Source organism: Centruroides vittatus, unplaced genomic scaffold (genome assembly GCF_030686945.1).
Source record: "Centruroides vittatus isolate TY-2023 unplaced genomic scaffold, ASM3068694v2 contig_1776, whole genome shotgun sequence".
Lineage (NCBI taxonomy): Eukaryota > Metazoa > Arthropoda > Arachnida > Scorpiones > Buthidae > Centruroides > Centruroides vittatus.
Genome location: NW_027121087.1, coordinates 1,269,530 through 1,290,672, shown reverse-complemented (window position 1 = coordinate 1,290,672; position 21,143 = coordinate 1,269,530). Strand labels below are relative to the sequence as shown.

Here is a 21,143-nt window from a genome sequence, read left to right as displayed (position 1 = left end):
TTGTACTAGTTCTTTGTTTCGTATAACACGGATTCGCATAACACGGCAATTTTTTGGAATGTAACTCCTGTGTTATACGGGAGTTACCTGTACATCAAAAAATCTACAAATAAACAATCTTAAAAAATAGTTAAAATTTTTTAAAAGAATTTGAAGTACTTTATCTTGTTACTTTGAGCAGATTTAAATTTCATAATTAACAAATGAGTTTACAGATAATATTGTTTATTGATAAAGTTAATTTTTAAAGATGTTTTTCAAAAAATTGCCATAAAAGTTATCATACCAAGAAGGGGTTGTTGGAATCAAATGAAATTGTACTGTACATGTGTGAGTGTAATGGTGATATTGGATTCAATTTATTAATTCCTTAAGGGTTAAAACCCCCTGGAATGGGGGAGAATACATTAGTTAAAATTTTGTTTAACAAATTATAAAATGAAAACAACATATGAGTTGATACATCTTTAACAAAATAATTCCATACAATATCATTTTTATAAATAACAAAACCAAGATTATAATTAAATTCCAATCTAATATGTGAAAATTTAATACAATGAAAAAGTAAATGTTGTAATGAATAACTACTAGTTTTACAAACTGATACAAATCTGAACTGATTAAGGAAATATCAATGTTTTTTTTTATACAAAAAATAACTTATTTTTTCAGATTAAAACTGATGTTTCAGTTATAAATTGTCAGAGGGTCAGAAATAGCCAGAAAAATGGAGTACCAGATGCTGTACTTATTTTATCTGAATCGTTTCTTAGTAAATATTTTTGAAGGCTATATAAATATCTCTTAGATATCTCAGAGATGTCTTCCAGATAAGATTCCAGCAGTCTTAAAGACAAATCTGCTAATTGCAAAATATTGTCAAGTTGAGTATACCAGTTGTTATGTTTCTTTTCACTAAGTTCTTTTAGCTTTAAATATGCTGAATAATCCAGTGAAAGTGGGTCTTTAGATATTCTTCCTATATAATTAATCATCCTTATTAATACATTAATCCTAATATCATGAAGATTTAGTTCTGCTTTCAAGAAATAATAAGGTACAAAATGATTTAAGCTAAATAGCTTTTTATAAAACGGAATATGTAAGTTTGGTAAATCAATAAATTGGGAAATGCCCCAAATTTGAATTCCATAAAGTGTAAGAGCATCTACCAATGAATTATCCAAAGACTTATGCAAATAAATATTAGTGAATTTGATTGAACTGTAGATTTTAAGTACTTTTTATTCTAGACATAAGTTTCTTTTTTATAAATTTGAAATGATTAGCAAAAGTTAAGGGAGAAGCAAAGACAACTGCTAGATAAGAAATCTCTAACTATTCCTATATATTTATTGTCAATAAAAAATTTGTCTGCTTTTCATAATTGAGAACAATTGCCAAATGTAAGAATCTTTGTTTTATCCTGGAAATTTGAAGACTATTTTCTTGCAAATATTCTTGTAACCTTTGTAACTTCCTTTGCAGATTTATTAGATTTTTGCTAGTATAACAAATCATCATATTGTAACGTGTGAATATCTATATTCTGTAGCAAAAACCTGTCTGATTCTAGGTCTTTAAATATAAATGATAAATCATTCATACAGATTGAAAAAGAACAGGGCTTAGAGGATCACCCTGAGGTACACTTCTATCCAATGAAAAAAATTCTCATTGACCTTTTATGGTATGAATTTGAACTAGCAGATGTTAATCAGTGATGAGAGTTTCATTGAGACTCCTAATCGTTGTAGTTTATCCACTAGTCTTGGCATGATAACTGAATCAAAAGCTTTATGAAAATCAACAAAACATGCAATCACACATTGACTCGTAACACTTAGTTGCAATTTTATTAAAGCATGCAATAAAAAAATATTTGAAATGATACTTCATTCTTCACGAAATACAAACTAGTGGGTTCAATAAATTGTGCATCAGTAATCATTTGTTCAGATGATTAACCAAAAGCTTGGTAAATAGTTTACGAAGTATAGAAAGAAGAGCTATGGAACTTTTTGAAATGCTTCTATTTGCGATCTCCTGACGGGAGATTTACAAACCACAAACTTATAAAAATGAAGAAAAACGTATATCCTTAATACTCATGTCAGCTCATCATTCGTGATAAGTATCACAATAACTTAACTGATTCACCTGCTTATCCGTTATTATACCTACTATACTTGTATAATACCCATATGATTCTTGTAAATTGCTGCTGTACATGAATTTCCTTGCCCGTTACTATGCTTACTACAATTGTGAACCAAATATCGCGTTCGTATAAATATCTGCTGTAGTTGGTTTTCTTATCTGCCGCTACCTTTTCTTCCTTACAACACGCTGTTTCTCCATGCCGATGAGATCTTGCTAGCCTCCCTGAAGTTAATGGCCTGCCCTTTGTAGCTGGTTTTAAAGATATTCCATGCTTCTGCTTACTTTAGATATTTTTTGCTGTATACTTTTTTATGAGCTTTGCTTTATCCCAATCTGCCTTTACTTCTTGTTGGTCTGCTAGTATATACGTTGCCAGGGCGGTGTTAGGTTGTTCGAGTCTTATATCTCTTTGGTGCTCAGTTAGTCTTTCTTTAAGGGATCTTCCTGTTGCTCCCACGTAGTACAGTTCGTTCTGTCGTCTGTTATCTATTACCGGGATTTTGTACACCCCTGGAATGAGGTCTAGGTTCGGCTCATCTTTGTCGGCTCTTAGTAGCTGATATATTGTCGGGTTCCTTTTGTATACTATTTTTTTGTTTGTAGCCACTCCTATTCTTTTGTATATATTATTTAGTTGCGCTCTGTATTCCATGATTGTACACTTGTCTGTTTTTCTTCTATTTTGCTCTTTGTTGTTTGGTGGTTTGTAGTTAGAGAAAGCCTTGCTGTACACCCCGAATTGCATAATAATTGCCAAACATAATAATCTCCTCACCTGCAGTCCCAAAATTATTTGGCTTCGCCAAAACACACAAAAATGACAAAAGTATAAGATCGGTAGTGGACAAAGCATGTTCGCCCACAATACTACTAGAAAGGTTTTTAAAAGGATACATAAGCGCACATTGGACGCCACATCGGTTCAGCATAAAAAACCCTACAGAGCTTCTGCAAAAAATGAAAACCTTACATATACAACAATGATGCGTTATGACGGTGCTAGACTTTCAGGCATTATACCCGTCCATAAACCTGGAGCCTTGCTTCTGCCACATAAGGGACTTTTTACTCAACAAGATTAATAATGCAGAAAAGAAAAGGGACCAAATATTGGAACTGGCACATATTACCACTTTTTCCTCAATTTTCAACTTTAATGGAGTCACATATGAGCAGCAAAGAGGAGTAGCGATGGGCAGCCCTATCTCCGGCCTATTATGTGAAATGATACTAAGAACACTAGAGGATAACATCATACCTAAATACGCACAGCATATTCTCATACATGCAAGATATGTAGACAATGTTCTCATCATCTGGAAGAATAAACCAAACATAGATAGTTTCATAAAAGAAATCAACAGCAACAATTTCGGGCTAGAAATTGAGCTGGAACAAATGAACGACAGAAATATACATTTTTTGGACATCGATATACAAATAGACGTGAGAGAAGGAGTTGTTAACTAAAGTATACAGAAAACCTACATACACCCCATGGTTCATACCATGGAACTCCCACGACCCTGTATCATATAAGCTAGCAGCCTTCCAAGCACTAGTGACAAGAGCGTACACGCACTGCAGCAAGTTGCAAGATAGAAACAGAGAGTTTAAATATATCAATATGTTGGCAAAGCAATTCGGGGTGTACAGCAAGGCTTTCTCTAACTACAAACCACCAAACAACAAAGAGCAAAATAGAAGAAAAACAGACGAGTGTACAATCATGGAATACAGAGCGCAACTAAATAATGTATACAAAAGAATAGGAGTGGCTACAAACAAAAAAATAGTATACAAAAGGAACCCGACAATATATCAGCTGCTAAGAGCCGACAAAGACGAGCCGAACCTAGACCTCATTCCAGGGGTGTACAAAATCCCGGTAATAAATAATAGACGACAGAACGAACTATACTACGTGGGAGCAACAGGAAGATCCCTTAAAGAAAGACTAACCGAGCACCAAAGAGATATAAGACTCGAACAACCTAACACTGCCCTGGCAACGTATATACTAGCAGACCAACAAGAAGTAAAGGCAGATTGGGATAAAGCAAAGCTCATACAAAAAGTATACAGCAAAAAATATCTAAAGTATGCAGAAGCATGGAATATCTTTAAAACCAGCTACAAAGGGCAGGCCATTAACTTCGGGGAGGCTAGCAAGATCTCATCGGCATGGAGAAACAGCGTGTTGTAAGGAAGAAAAGGTAGCGGCAGATAAGAAAACCAACTACAGCAGATATTTATACGAACGCGATATTTGGTTCACAATTGTAGTAAGCATAGTAACGGGCAAGGAAATTCATGTACAGCAGCGATTTACAAGAATCATATGGGTATTATACAAGTATAGTAGGTATAATAACGGATAAGCAGGTGAAACAGTTAAGTTATTGTGATACTTATCACGAATGATGAGCTGACATGAGTATTAAGGATATACGTTTTTCTTCATTTTTATAAGTTTATGGTTTGTAAATCTCCCATTAGGAGATCACGAATAGAAGCATTTCAAAAAAGTTCCATTACGATTGGCAACATTTGTTCAAATTATGACCGCATTCGACTGTAACGGTTCTTGAAAAAGGTTATTAAAAATAACCGAAAACATTTGAATGATAGCAAAAAATGGCTGTGTGTAAAAAGGTGTATAAGAGTCTGTGCTGTAAATTAACGCAGTCTTAGAAGAGTGTTAAGAAGAGCTATGGGTTGATAATTAGACAGATCATTTTTGTGAAAAAACGATCCATCTAATCACCTTTTTTATAAATCATTTTTAATTTTATCGATTTCCAATATGACAGAATCTTATTGGAATCTAATATTTTGTTAAATAATAAACGTAAAAAACAATACATATCTGGACCTGCATTTTATAATAGAGGGACATAAGTTTATCAATCCCCAGTGCAGAATTTATTTTCAACTTGTTTATTACTACCGTTAACTCTTCATCAGAGATTGGCGAGTCCAATAACAGGTCTGAATGCAAGTTTTGAGGCTCCAGCAGCAGTGAGAAGTAAGGACTAGAGGAGTGTTTCTCAACATGGGGCCCACGCCCCACAGGGGGGCAATTTGAAACTCGTCCAGAGTTTAAGTTAACTGTATAGCCGCTGTACGCCATATTTATAGTAAATATTGATTTAAGTTAGTTTTAATTTTCTAGAACTTTCCTTTATAACCCTTTTCCCTTGGGGTGGGATTAACAATTCTGGGAACCACTGAGAACAAAGAGATGAACGAGGCCCTGAGGCCGGTGAAAGAGGAGAAAGAACATTCTTTGCCCAGACCTCGAGGTGGGCAGATGTGAGTTGTGGTGTTCCAGGCCGCGTTTGGCAATGACTGGAAAGTGCAAGAGACTTTGATGATAGGATTGGGTTTTATCACGGTTATGATAAAACAGTGTGGCAATTAAGTGCAAGAAAAAACATCAACGAACACGACAACGAGAGACTTTCCAAAAGAGTTCAACATATATGTTGGGGGAGCATAAGAATTTTAGAAAGGCTTAAGTGGGGCATAGCACAAAAAAGGTTGGGAAACACTAGACTATAGATTCCACTAGCATATAAATTTGAATAAAATGTATACCATTCATGTAGTGAGATCTCATTCCTTGGAGATATCTGTTGTCGACAAAATCTATTTAACTGATCCAAAAAGATTGAGTGTGTCTAGTTTTGACCAACTGTTATTTAATGCTTTATGTAAAGCTAAGAAAAGAAAGTATGAAAGTACTTTCTTTTCTTAGCTTTACATAAAGTGTTAAATATTTGTTTCATTTGTAAGTATTTATTTAATTCGTATTCAGTATTTAACTGTCAAAACCTTCTGAGACTAGCTGATTTCTGATGTTTTGCCAAACAACAAGGCTTCATCAAACCATGGTGCTTTCCAATTATCAGTTGGTGTGATAATTTTGTAAATTTTTAGTTGTCTAGCCATATATGTAATAAAACACGAGGTTAAGTTTTTATAGAATTCAAAATGATTAGTCAGCATTTGGATGTTATTGACAATGAACTCACTGATTTTCTCTGCAAATAATTGAATCTGTAACAGAGACCAACATTTACAAATTTTTGATTTAAACATGTAAAATTGGCTTATTGTCTTTCTGAGAAATCAAATTAAACTGTACTCATAAAGGAAAATAGTCAGACTGGTCTAGATTTAGTATAGAAAAGCTTTTTAGTTTCATTAGTAAGCCTTGAGATATTGTGCAACAGTCCAGCACAGAACCCCTCTGAGTGTAAAATAGGTAAATTCTGCTATTCATCTGCTACTTTACCATTTAAAATTACAAGGTCATGATCACAAGTAAATTCAATTGTGAGATTTCCTGCGCTATCTAGAATTTTTACATGCTGATGTTAATTAACTTCCCTCTTTTCTCCGAGTGTTCGTCGGAGAGGTCAAGAGGATGACTCATTTTCCCTTTTTAACATGACGCAGTAACGAAGTGACCTTCTCATTTTACACAAGTGTGTCCCAGGTGTCCAGGAAAATTCCTCACCTCTCACCGAGGGTTTTGCTAACTGTATCTACTGTTGTAGGACATCGTTTTGTACCAATTATTATGCGATGGAACAAGTCCCATGCGACAAGATAGAGAGTAGAAAAAGAGTCACTTTGCTAAGAGGTTCGAACCAAACTTTCTTGCCTGTGACTAAACCGATGATTCATAAAAAGGAACAACAATCATCATATAAGTCCCAACAAAAAGCTTAACCTTCCGACCCCACCATCCAGTGTTGGAAGTGATAACTCGCCTAGAAGGCAGAATAGTTGATCGAGGACAGTTTATATCAACAACAATGAGTCAAACTTACAAACACCACCTGGGGTGTGAATCAGCTTCCGTTCAGTCGGATATAAAAAGGGGTCTGATCACGGCCTCTGGGCAGACACCAAGAAGCGGCCATAAGAAGCCAGAAGCGGACATCCATAGTGGACATCGAGGGTGGTTCATCTGCAGGCCATAAGCAGGGGACATAGACGACTGATCCTCTGGCACGCCTCCGCCATACTTCCGAAGGCCTACGAGTTTAGTATATCCTTAGTATAATATAACTTGGTGTATCATTGTTTATATTCAATACCATCTACATACTACATTCATTACTGGTATTCTATGCTCAATTTCACTCTAATGAAAAGTGTCTACATTTTGAGTGAAGTGATGACCTGGTGCTTTCTCCCAATCAACTGAACATTAACTATTTTAGTGATTGCCAAAGAAGTACTGTATTAATAATATGTACTGACAGAATACATTTACACTGGTGTGTTCTAATTACTAGCTTGTACTGCAGCCTGTTTTATTAATTTGTGTACTAACAGCGTACACTCTAAGAACGGCAATCTGTGTACTGATAAAGCACACTTTAAGAAGTGTAATACTCACCAGCTAGAAATGTACTTTTAACAGCTTACGATGGAACAGAGAAAATACTCCATCAGTGTCAACCCTAACGGATGAGATGCTTATTAATAAAACGTTTCAATGGAGAAGTGCTCTTTTGATATTGAACTTATAGGTGTGGTGATCTACGTGCCGTACTGTATTCTTCGACGGCCTCATCGGTAATAGACAAACCGACTTTTCAGTGGTGCCTCATAGTGTTCATCAATGTGCTTCAACATGCTTGGCATGTTTTAGTGTGATCAACATGTCTATAATATGTTTCAACGTATTCAAGAGTTCTAGTTTTCTTAATTCACCACTTAAGTGCCTCAACATCCTCCAATGTGTCTTCAGCGTGTTCATAAGTGTTTTGATGTGCTTCGTGTGCCTTAGTGTGCCTAATGGGCTAGTGCTTAGTGTGTTTCAGTGTTTAAATCAGTTCAACGTGCTTGGGTGTGTCTCAACATATCATTGTGGTGTTGTTTTTTTTTGTCAAATGTGCTTCAACGTGTTGATGAGCTTCAAGATGCTTTAATGTGATTCAATGTCTTTCATGTGTCTAGTGCTTCAATGTTTTCAATGGGTCAAGTGTGCTTCAAATATGTTTCGGCACGTTGCTAAATTTGTGCAATGGGTTTTCTCTGTGTGCCTCGATATTTCAGTGTTCAGCGTGTTTCAAGTAATCAATGTACCCTGATGTATTTGACGTGTTTCTAATTGTAGTTTGAAATTTCAGTTCTTTGTGGAAACCATTGTGCTTCAGTTGTGCATTGAGAGGTGCTGCTTTTAGGTCGTCCCTTGGTGTGTGAACTCTACATCGTCTGAGAGTTGTGCCTTGTCAAAGGCAAAGTGTCTTAAACCATAGACATAGTGGATCACCTGTAGACCACTCATCGGGCATTCTCCATTTTGGATCTCTGCTATTTTCCTACAGACAAACATTTTGACATTTTAATTGCTGAATGAAACTGTGACTGCCACGGATATTCCTACTGTTTTCAGCAATTATAATTACCTGGGCTAACTTATGCAGCTATATGAACCTTCACACACATTATGCTGTTTTCAAGAGCCCACATGTGTGGCAATTCAGCTGTCCAATTTATCATTCTTCTAGTGTTTTTTTTTTTTTTTTTTTTAATTTATTCATTTAAACTCTATTAATTATATTATTACAAATATTTTATTGTTCTTACATATACTTATGTACTGTACTTATCCTATTCTTTTATTTATTTTAACTGTATTAATGTGTATATATATATATATATATATATATATATACACACATTAATACAGTTAAAATAAGTAAAAGAATATATACATTGAGTATATATGTATATACTCAATGTACCCATTGTTATTCTATTTAATATTTCACAAACTTCTCGGTAATGCATACGTGGGGCTGAGAAATGTACTTTTGTACCTAAATAAAGAATGTATGCATGTATGTATATGGCCTACGAGTTTCTCCATATGCTAAGGCATCCCGCTACAGTGAGCCTACGGCCAGTTTGCCACATTCTATACAGAGATCCACTTCCACGGTAGGAGAAGACTTATTTACCCTCTCCCTGAGGTATTGACTTATTTGTAAACTCTCTCTCCGCGACTAGGTTTAGCAGACCAGCGATCAGGTGGCATACAGGATCTGTGTCGCGCATTGTTGTATGATTTGAACATCCTGCGCATAGATTGTTACACACAGTGTGTTGTGTAACATATATTCCTGTATAGCTGCATAGTTTATCTTTAATCGCCTGTATTGTAGTTTAGTTCTATTAAATGTATGTTTATGTTGAAACCTGTCTTTTCCCTGACTACAGACAACCTGGACACTTACCTCCCAGCTTCCCCACTCACCACTTCAGCCCGCCACTCAAATTATCGCCATCCATTGACATAGTGACGGACCTCACAGGTCTGTGCCGGTAAGAGGGAGAAAGAAGCTCACCGCTCTTTCCCCCCGGTTCTCACACAATTAATTTTCTGCATGCATTATTCATCAAGTGGTCTTTGGATTTTCTATACTGTAATATAACAGAATTATTGTGTCCAATCTGATAATCAAATAAGTCTCCAATGCGAGCATTAAAATCTCTCATAATTAGTATTTCTTCATAAAAAGTAGAGTGGCGCTCTAAAATTTCAGAGACCTTACTCAAAATATAAGATAATTTACCTGCCATATTAATATATGTAAGGAGTAAAACATTTATATTCCTAAAAGTCTTTAAATTCCATACAATAACAGCAATAACTTCAGAATTAGAAACAAGTAAATCTCAACTTCCTAATCTCTGATTCAAGAACAGCAACAAACCTCCTGAAGAGTGACCGTAAATATTTGATCAAATTGCATTTGAAAAACAAATAAACCAATCATGAGGAATTAAATCCAGTAACTTTAGAATAGCTTCTTGTTGACACCAAGTCTCACTGCATCAATCCCTGACTTCCCAATAGCCAATTTGAAACAGTTTCCCATTTATCAGAAAATCTGTGCAAATTCCAGGAAACCAACTCTCAACAGAAGAGTATTTTATCTGTATCACCATGTATATTTGGACTATGAACAACAGGATATATCTATCCTTAAAAAATCTGGAAATTAAATAAGATTTTGGTTAACTAAAGAATATGTAAATTAATAAGACACTATAATTAGCAATATTAGCCGGATGTAATATTACTTTTCTAACCACCCAAAAGAGGGTTTTGGACAAATAAAAACTTAATTGTTATGTCCTTTAGATCTGATTGGAGTTCAAGAATTACTCAGAGATCAATTTTAACATGTTTTATTTATTGAACTTCGGTAAAAGTCAGATCTGAAGGACATAACAATTAAGTTTTTATTCATCCAAAACCCACTTTTAGGTGGTTAGAAAAGTAATACGTAAATTGTTTATCATCTACGATTAAAATATCAGCTCTTAAATGTATTTATTTTTTTTTTCCTTCTGATTTAATATTTTTAAGATAGTTTAATAAATGTTTTCAGCTCGCACGAGAACCTGGAGCCAAATCTGCAGATAAGACATATATTTCCCAAATGAATTACTTGTGCTGCTTTTTTTTTTTCAGAATTTACCAAGAATCAGATTTTGGAAGCATACATTAGTCAGTGTAACACAATAAATATCTGAATTATTCCTTCCTCTCCTTTCAACTTTAATAATATCTTCCTCACATATATTGGTCAAACCAACATCCTTAATAAATATTTGCATAATATATATTTTTAAATTTAATTCGTTCGGGATTGACAGATTAAATATCATTAAGTTATTATTACTCTGAATGTTAGAAATTCTATCTAATAAAAAAGGCCACCAAACTCTGTTATATGCTACTGTGTTTCCCTGAAAATAAGACCTAGTAGAGGTTTTGCTGAATTGCTAAATATAAGGCCTCTCCCAAAAGTAAGACCTAGCAAAGTTTTTGTTTGGAAGCATTGGTATGATGATGTTCCAGAAGATGATGACATGACTGTCATTGAATAAATCTTGCTTTGTGTTCATAAAAATCAGGATTGGTAAATGTACCATAGATTGTTGTACATGGAAATAATGGTAGTAACAAGAAATTCTTGATAGGATTCACAGTTTGTCTGGTTATGCTGATTTGTGATGACAACTACTATACAGTATGTAATAAATGTTCATTTTTTTTGTTCAACAATAAATGTGAATTCTTCTTCATGGAAAAATAAGACATCCCCTGAAAATAAGACCTAGCGCATCTTTGGGAGCAAAAATTAATATGACACTGTCTTATTTTCGGGGAAACAGGGTATAGACTCTTGTACAGCACTCTCCAAGTGAGCCATTTGAATTTTCATATTGTTATTTTCTTCTAATTTTGCTGTCAGTACAGTGATACTATTACCATCCAGGTAGAAATAAGGTCTATTTTCTCATCTAACTTGGCTTTTTTTTTTATTATTTGTGGTTTTAGGCCCTTTACTGCTCAGGGAGCACAAAAAGGCTAGCGTCTAACTTGGCTAGAGAAGTTTCAAAAAATTTCTTAATGAGACAAAATCATTATATGTTTTACCATCTTCTTTCTCTTGTAGCAAAATTAGACTCTAAACGTTTTACTTTAATACAAGGTTTGCTAGGTGATCATTTATGTCTCCCAGAAGTCTGCAGTTCATCCCTATGAGAAGGAGTCCTGGCTGTCATTTTTACTTCTTAATTCTAATATGTATCAAAATTATCTAACTACAATAATAAAACCAACAGGAGAATTTGTAATGATTTCCATAGAAACTGTCACCTTACAATAATAACTTAATCCAATAATCTTAATCAGCTCTCACAAAAAGTCACCAACAGCTGCAAAGCTCAGTAGCACCTCCCATGTAATAGTGATATAAGTAAGTAATTACAAAATAAAAGCAAAAGGATCATTTATTGCAGGAAAAACTACAAATGAAAGGAGATTCTAATACTCTGTTGAGCCACCTCTAGTGTGAATACACGATGTGATACAGGCAGACATAGAGGCATACAGGTACTATATGAGGCCTTTTTGTGCTCCCTGAGCAGTAAAGGGCCTAAAACCACAAATAATAAAAAAAAAAGCCAAGTTAGATGAGAAAATAGACCTTATTTCTACCTGGATGGTAATAGTATCACTGTACTGACAGCAAAATTAGAAGAAAATAACAATGATGTCCAGCAGCATCTCAGTCTACAGTTGCTGCAAGTGGTCATCTAGTTATCCAAACTCCTAGTCTCTCCAACTTGGTGAACCAGGTGACACCAGATATATTTGATTGGTAACAAATTGGGGTACTGGGCAGGCCAGAGAAGTGTGGCAATATGACAGAGGCAGCCCTGTGACACTCTTACTGTGTGGTTGAGCATTGTTCTGTTGGAAAATGGCTCTTGGGAGCCTTACCATGAGAGGCAACACATGTGGCTGCAGGATGTCACTAACATACCACTGGGCTGTCATGGTCTCTTGGATCACTACTAGAGGTAATTGACTGTAGTATGTGATGGCACTCCAGATCATCTTACCAGCTGTGAGGTGGTGTGCCATTACAAAGCACAGACAGGGTTTTTATAATAAAAGACAACAACTGCACACAAAGTGTTTAGCTGGTGGAAGAAGGGAGAAGAGGGGAATGGAAGGAAGAGGGTGTGGAGATAGAAAGATGAGAAAAAAGGATTCCTCTGAGCAGTGTATGTAAGTTGACAACCAAGAGACCATGACAGCCCAGTGGTATGTTAGTGACATCCTGCAGCCACATGTGTTGCCTCTCATGGTAAGGCTCCCAAGAGCCATAAACAGTACACATAATGGCTGCTGTGATACCAAATGTTCCTCAAGAACATTTGGTATCACAGTCGGTATTGCTCTCAAACTTAGTTGTTCATATGGTCTTCAATTGCAACATAAAGGCATCCCTAGTGATACAGCATCCCTCTGCAACAGGTACACTACAGACAGGATGCTTTTCTGCACCTTTTTATAGACCAAGGAAAAGAGTGTTTAACACCCTTTGCTGCATTATACAATGATCCATCATGCTATAACTCTAATCATTTCCCTATCTGCTTGAGATTTATCTGCATGCCAAGTTTTGCAGCGATACAACAACTCCTCCTTGGTGTGTTAATTTTTATGGCAATGAGTGTAAAAATCTAAAAAGTACATTGTAACAATCATTGTCTAGTAATAATTCTAGTCCAAAAATTTTTTCTTTAACAATCAATGTGATTTACACTTTAGAAGTAGATAGATATGTAATAGATTCAATTCTTTACAAGCAGAACAGTTATTTGGATATAATTCAACAATTTGATTGTTACACCATATCCCAAACTTATTTAGTCTTACCTGAAGTATTAAGTAAACTGATTCATAATGTAAGCTAAGGTAAAATAAATAGTGAGAGTTTTTTTAACTAATAAATACCATGAATAAAAAATTGAAACATCTACTTTATCACAATCATGTTGCAAGCTATCATAAGCAATGTAGGTTTACCTGAAACCAAAATACGTCATGATGATCTATATTAGATAATAATTAAATGAGATTAAACCTATCAGAAACCATAATCAATGACAACAAATAAAACCAGTCAGTGTTTTTATATTTAACTTTTTGAATTAATGTATGAAGGAGCTTATATTCTAGAGCAATAGTGAGCAACCTTTTCTTGATGTGGGCTGCAAGAAAACTTTGTAGGCTTTCAGCAGGCTATATATTTTTTTTCTTATGAATTTCAGGCTTTAGCCTGATGAGTAACAATATACTCCATAACTACCAGTACGCTACAGTAGGTACTAAAATAATATATGCTAATAATATGCAAATTATTGAGTTTATTCTCAGAGTTTAGTATGGTGTGAGATTATCAATATTGAATAATTTAATAGTAATTCAAAATAATTTGACAATACATTGATATTTAATTTCAGAATAGATATGTAATTTTATTTTTGTATGTTATTTTCACAGAGAATATTAAGAAATACTAAAACCTAAATTAAGAATAGTTTTTATGAAGTTAGGTATTTCAATACATTAAATTAAAATTTACCTGTAGTTTGTAAAATTAAGTTTTTTGAATTTTCTAATCTTTCAGAATATAATTGTTTTGGTTCCTTTTCCCAATAGCATTTTGTTATTTCTTTTCTGGAAAGTAATTTAATGTTTTGTTTTGATATTACATTTATATAATAATGTAAAATAAGTAAACTTACTTTTTCCAAACCAAATCAGAAGAGGATCTCTTTTTGAGTATTGTATTACTGTTGTGTTGTTTATTAAGAATAGGATGAAAAAGTTTTCTTCTTTTAATTGTATTTAAAAAGAAAAAATTATATTGTAAAATTTGAAAAATATTGATATTTTTACAAATAGAAAAAATGTTAACATATGGTTTATCAATTCTTCTTACCTGGAAACTTGATTATATCCAGATGATTTTATGTTAGATTTAAAAGTTAATGGCTGAAACATTTTTGATTTTGAAGCTTTATCTATTATTAAATAAAAATATTTCAAACTAAATTATAATAATATTGTAGATTTACAAAATAAAATTTTTAATATTAATACATTTGATTAATTAACAAAATAATAATAAATTAAATATATTCAAAATAATATCAAAAATGAATTATTTCTAATAGTACTAATTTAATAAATATTTGATGACCAGATGGTTAAAATAGCTAAGGCACATGTCTACTACTCTAAGAAAACTGGGCCGGATGGCAAGCAGTCAAGGAAGCAGCCTACAGCTCTGGGGAACCTGGAATCAAATCCGAACGGGTCGAAAAATCCCCAGGAATTTTCTGGGGGTGGTCCTCCATCCCTCACCACCCAGCTGCCCCAATGTGGGCCTGGCCAAATCCATAATGGGCTTGCTAAAAGAAGCCCTCTTAGTGCCCACAGGGTGGAAAGAGTTAAAAAAAAAACTAAGAGAACTAAGCTTAAGTTCAGATAGAATTCACAGATATTCTCATGGTTGATCTGACCTAGATATAGTTGAAATGGTCATATGATGGACATGTTAAAAGATCTCATGTTCATAAGATTGAGAGTTAAAACAAATCTAACAAATATGACCAATATTGGTGCATATTTTCACGGAATGACTGGCATGTCGCATATAAATGAGGGAGACCAGCATGCTGGAAACTCTGGGTTACTGGCATGCCAGTTAAACTGCAACTAAAAAATAAAATTAATCAGATGTAACAAAACTAGTTACTAATTAAACGTTAAAGAAAACATTCTTCCGAGTACAATAAAATAATAACATTGTAATTTGACTGACTTAAAATCAGAAAGAGAGTTTTCTTTTATAAGACTATAAAACAATTAATGACTTGTTGACAGTAGTAGTAGTTAGTCAGTGTGGGCTACACTGACCATCTACCCAGACCTTAAAAATATCACCTTCCTCCGAAATTCACACAAAGCTGATGTTAATGGACATAAGTTGAGATAATTTACAGTGAGTTTCTTAAATTTAATATGTTTATTTTGACATTTTTTAATAAAATACACATAAAAAAAAACATTTTCGGAATTCCAAGATAATTTAACCTCGTTAGAAAGAAGACAAAATGAAGAAATTAAATATATAATGGTAGTTTTTGACGTAATTCCGGCAGTTTAGAATAAAAACTCATTCGTTTTTATGTGACATAACTTATTCATTGTTTTTAATGCACCCTTTGGAGAGGGATGTATAGCAGTGGCGTGCCATCATTGGAAGTGGTGGAAGCGCCGCTTCCCTTGTATTTTCTAAAACATAAATACATATTGCGCGATTATTTTCATATTTGAATGTACTTTGAATTACTTAAAATTAATATTTTATTATAACTGTATTATGTATTTTATTACAGAACTTCTATATGAAATCTGTAATAAAATACATAATGCAGTATAATAATAATAATAATAATAATACTGTAACAATAATAATAATAAAATATCTGCAATAAAATATATGTGAAAAACAACGATAAGATTGCTACTGTATATTCAAATCTAAATTCGTCTATGCATATTCCCAATGGAAGCGCTGTATTATCAAGGCGAACAGTGTCAAGCAGCCAATTTACAGGCATTGGCGCATGTGCTTCACAGAGCACCAACCGTTGGCAGTTTAGCTGGTGGATGCTACACACCATAGCGCTTCCAATGATTCTATCCATTTGCCACTGGTCAGCGGCATAGCGTGGGTGTCAGTCACCCGGGATGGAGGAAAATTTCGTCACCCCCTTATTTAGGTATAAGTAATGAAAAATTCCGTGCTCATTTTAATCAGTCTGAATCGTAGGTGCGACAAAAATATGAAATGAAATGGTTCAAATTTTTACAAGATATTATTATTTATTGTGAAATTTTTCTGCCCCCTAAAAGTGCCGCCTGGGGCGGGCTGCCTCTGCTGCCCCACTATGCTACGTCACTGCCACTGGTAGGGAGATATCTGACTAAGTGAATTGTTTAAGATCTAAAAAGTAAAGAGTATTCAATGTTATTTTTATGTACGTTTCTTTGCAAAGTTATATTTAATTACAGTATAATTAAAAGAAAATTATAATTATATTGACAGATTTTCAGACAAAATCTTTAGAATTTTTATCACTTTTAGATGTTTTTCATAATATTAAAATTATTAACAATTTTTCCAAGCATGTTTTAATTTTTTAAATTAAGTAAATTTTATGGGAAATTTTTTGATTTATCTAAATTACGTAGCAAATCGCAATATTTATATTCGTGTCCAGACTATATCGACAAGTAACTCTTAAACATAAAACATATTATAATTGATGTTGATCCAAACAAAGACATACTAAAAGAATTATATGATTTAATATCATTAATTTTTACGGTACCATCTACCGGTGGGTCTATTGAGCGCAGTTTTTCGACCACGAATCAAATTCATACATTGGCCAGAAACACTCGGTAGGAAGAAAAATTGTGGTCACAAGCGTTGCTTTCAATAGAAAGAGAGCTTTCAAATACGTTGATGGAGTCGACGACTAGCAACTTTTATGATAAAGTAATTAACGACTTTGCGGAAAAATTTGATTGACGACTAAAGAACCACATCGACGCCCAGGAAGTCGGAATAGCTGATTGTCCTAAAGCAAACTATTTTGTATAGTATATGTTTATTTTATGTTTTTTTTTGTTGGTTTTTGTCAGATACGTCTCTTCCACCACCACACACATACGAATGGACCCTAGGCCATCACTGACGCGCAATTAACTGATTGTCCCTGGAAGTCGGCTTCTTACAGAAACACAGCTTCCCAATCATCAAATGTCACAGCACACCACTGATGTATAGCCTCACTCAAAAAGGCATGCCAGTCATTCCACAAAAATACAATAATATATAAAATAACCAATCTAAATATAAAATATGTTTCCGATACATAAAACTACTGTACTAGAGTTTTATAAACTGCAGATATAAGGTTGCATAAGTTGAGTAAAACTATCATATTAAAAACACCTGAAAGTATAAATCTAATTTTAATGTTGTTTTTCAAAAATTAATTTTAAAATATTAATTTGAAATACATGTTTAAAAATATTACTTGTATATTTATATTTTTCTTAATACTTATGTTTCTATTTCACATTTGATACATAAATAAAAGCAATTCAGATTGATATTCTGATTCTATTAGAAATTTTAAATTAGAACACTAATCTTAATTTAGAAAATAATAAATTTAGACCAATTTATATTCAAATTATAATATCAACATATAAGTTACTTAAAGTCAAATTAATAAAAATAACAAATTGTTGCCAGGGGGAAAGCTTTTTCAAATCTGCATTTTCCAGCGCTACTTCGTCGTGGATAAAAAAGCCGAAACACCCCAAGAAGGCAAGATGGTCATTGATAAGACGTTCGTATCACCAGTTCCTTTTTCAGAAAAATTTTATATTTTTTAATTGGAAATTTTTGTGTTTTTTAAAAAGACATTTTAGTGTTTTGGCGGCTAGTAGCCTAAAAACGAAAGTCAGTCGCCGAGATTGTATTGTCTGTCTGGAACACAGAATTAATAAATGGTGGTCCCTGCACGGGCAAACTTTGTCTCCAATATTAATTTAAAAAAAAAATAATAAAAAATTTTAATGAATAAATATAATTTACATTTTTAATTTAAATTTATAGTATTTGAAAAAATGAAACTAAATTCTGTGTTATATTTACTTTACATTGCAAAATTCTTAACACCATGTTATAAAATTAGAAATCGATAAAGCCTTTTCATGCAAATTCTTTATTATTTTGGCTTTTTTCAGTCCAGATTCAGTTGCAGAAAATTCTTGCAATGGAATTTGAATGTTACGAAATCGAACAATTTAAATTTAAATTAAAACATATTAAAAAGTTATTAAAATTGATCATAAGAAATAAAACAAAAAAAAAGGAATAAAACATTTGACTACCAGTAAAAGTAGTGTGGATTCTGATATTAGATTTATTTTATTAAACTATGTTTGACTTTAACAATTCCAAAATTGTATATTCTTATAAATTACATAATTTATACAGGTTATCATAATCTAAATTTATTTATTTATGTAAAATATAAAATCAAAACAGATACATTCTAAACAAGAATTATTTTTAATAAATATACAATAAATATAAATACAACTTTTTCACAAAGATAAAAACCTTTGCTTCTGTTTCTCTTCCATCGTTTTGCACCATCAGCAGTCCATTTTACTATTTTTACTTAAATGTATTATTGTGATAGTGGCAGGAGCACCAGAGGATGCTTTTACCATATTGCATTTTTTATTGTAGAGACAGTAGCCTAAAGAGGAAGGTCATCTCTATATTTTTGTGAATTTTTATGGACTGCTGATGGTGCAAAATGACAGAAGAGAAACAAAAGCAAAGGTTTTATCTTTGTGAAAAGTTGTATTTGTATTTATTGTATATTTATTAAATGTAAATAACTGTCGGCCATGTTTATTTTTTTACTATTTTTACTTAAAGGAATTATTTTAATAATTGTGAAATTTCCTTTCAGTTCTATCCATCTGTTGTATAAGATAACAGAATTGATATAAGATGATTGAAATAAAAATATAGATTTTTATAGTTTTTATAAAGCGTTAATTTTTAAAAACTTTAAATAATATGTAAATGTGAGTCTAACTGTCAATTTCCTAAAGGTTTGTTCCTTTTAGTTCTTTTATGTTCATTTTGTTTAAAAATATTTAAAAATTGTCTGTTTAAAAGTTCTATACCATATATTATTTATAGAGCATAGAAATGTAGTAAACTGAAGACAGCTTAACAGAAGCCAAAAGCATTTTTATAAAGAAAGAATTGTTAGTAATCTTAACAAGCAATGTGGGATGATTTACTTATAAAAAATACTTCTTCTGAGAATACTTGGTTTTGTAGAAATCAAATTATTGTTTAAGAAATTGAAAAATATGTTATTAAACCATTATAAAAACCCAATCAATAATTTATGAGATTAAAGCAAAAACTGTTGAGAATGCACTTCATAGACATACAACCAATGAATTCATTATATGCAGTTATAATATTAAATTCTGACTTGTATAGATTTTGTGTACTAAGTTTTAGTATATAAAAAATTCGACATTTTAAGTTATTTATCATTTATTAAAAAACTGAAAATAATTAAAAATGTTAAAACATGTTAAAAATTCAGTTTTTAATTTTGAAATTTTTAAATAATTAGTTAAAGATGTTAAAAACTTAGTACACAAAATTTTTTAAAAACAATGTAATATAAATAATTTTTAAAATTTAAAATTTCAAACATGTACAAACCAAGCTTAACTTGTTTCTTTCTTTTCAATTGTTTTAGCAAAAATGATTCTGGAGGAATATTTCCACTGTTTTAAAGTATCAAAACATAACTTAGTATATAATTATTAATATTTTTAAGCGTTTTAAAATCCTGTTTAATTGTATTTAATTAAATGTGTAATAAAATTCAATTATTTTATATTTTAATTTCTTAATTGAATTAATAAAATATTTTAACATAATATAACAAAGAAATACTATTATTATATTTTACTTATATAAAACTTTTACATTTATAATATTACAAGTTAGTATTTATTCTGATATTAATTAAATAATTAATTTAAATCCACAATAAAATTATTCACCTTGATAAAAATGATAAATATTCAACAGATTTTGAATTAGTGAGCTTTTCTTCAAGACTTAGATTATTCACTTCTAGTGAAATTATATCAGGAATTGTTGAAAAATGAACATTTAATGTTAACTTATAGAATTTATTTCCAAGCAGAGGAATTAATATCATATTTATCTAAAGATTATTAATATAGAATTTAAAATGAAAAGAAAATAGTTTAAAATTTGATTTAATAATTACATCTTAAAGTATTTAAAATTGTAACTCTTACTGTTTCATCTGAATAAAAAATATCAGTTGATCTTATAATTGTGGGAAATGTAAGTTCTTGATCATTCAATTTAAGATCTGAGAGGTACAAAGTAAAACTCTTAAAAATATATGACAATAATAAACATTTTTTAATATGCAGAACAAACCTACCTCGAAAACTGTAATAGGAAATGTTTTCATTTTGAACATTTATAATAAATATTCCTGTATTTATTGCAATGAAAAGATACAAAGGTTCACTGAAAAATTTAATTTTAATTTATTATTTAATTCTATCAATTCTTAATAATCATTTAAGTTACAAAAATCTTAAAGTTAACTCCATTACTTATTTTATTTCAATAATAATTTAATTAAATGTAACAAATAAATTTAAATTAATTATTAAACATAATAAACTATATTACAGTTAACATATTTAAACAATATTATACTTTAAGTACTATAAACTTAAAGTGTAATTTCAATAAAGATTGTTTTTTAATATTGCTAATAAAAACTAAAAAATCTTGTTTAAAACTGAAGATTCTTGGTAATTGCAAAAATCATTATTTTTTTCTGTAGTTAAATATATAGTCATATACAGTCAAAATTTAACTTTGCAAATGAAT

The 21,143-nt window shown here is 31.9% G+C and overlaps 1 protein-coding gene across 1 annotated transcript in view; it reads right to left on the bottom strand.

The window, feature by feature from the left end:
* Positions 1-21,143, bottom strand: part of LOC136969335 (WD repeat-containing protein 27-like) — a 70,159-nt gene that overhangs the window by 33,793 nt on the left and 15,223 nt on the right. The window contains exons 9-15 of the mRNA XM_067263465.1: positions 20,683-20,771; positions 20,531-20,607; positions 20,267-20,433; positions 19,920-19,984; positions 14,508-14,589; positions 14,311-14,400; positions 14,148-14,242 (exon numbers count right to left, since the gene is read on the bottom strand). Of these exons, the coding sequence (XP_067119566.1) occupies positions 14,148-14,242; positions 14,311-14,400; positions 14,508-14,589; positions 19,920-19,984; positions 20,267-20,433; positions 20,531-20,607; positions 20,683-20,771 (665 nt within the window). The remainder of the gene's footprint in view (positions 1-14,147; positions 14,243-14,310; positions 14,401-14,507; positions 14,590-19,919; positions 19,985-20,266; positions 20,434-20,530; positions 20,608-20,682; positions 20,772-21,143) is intronic.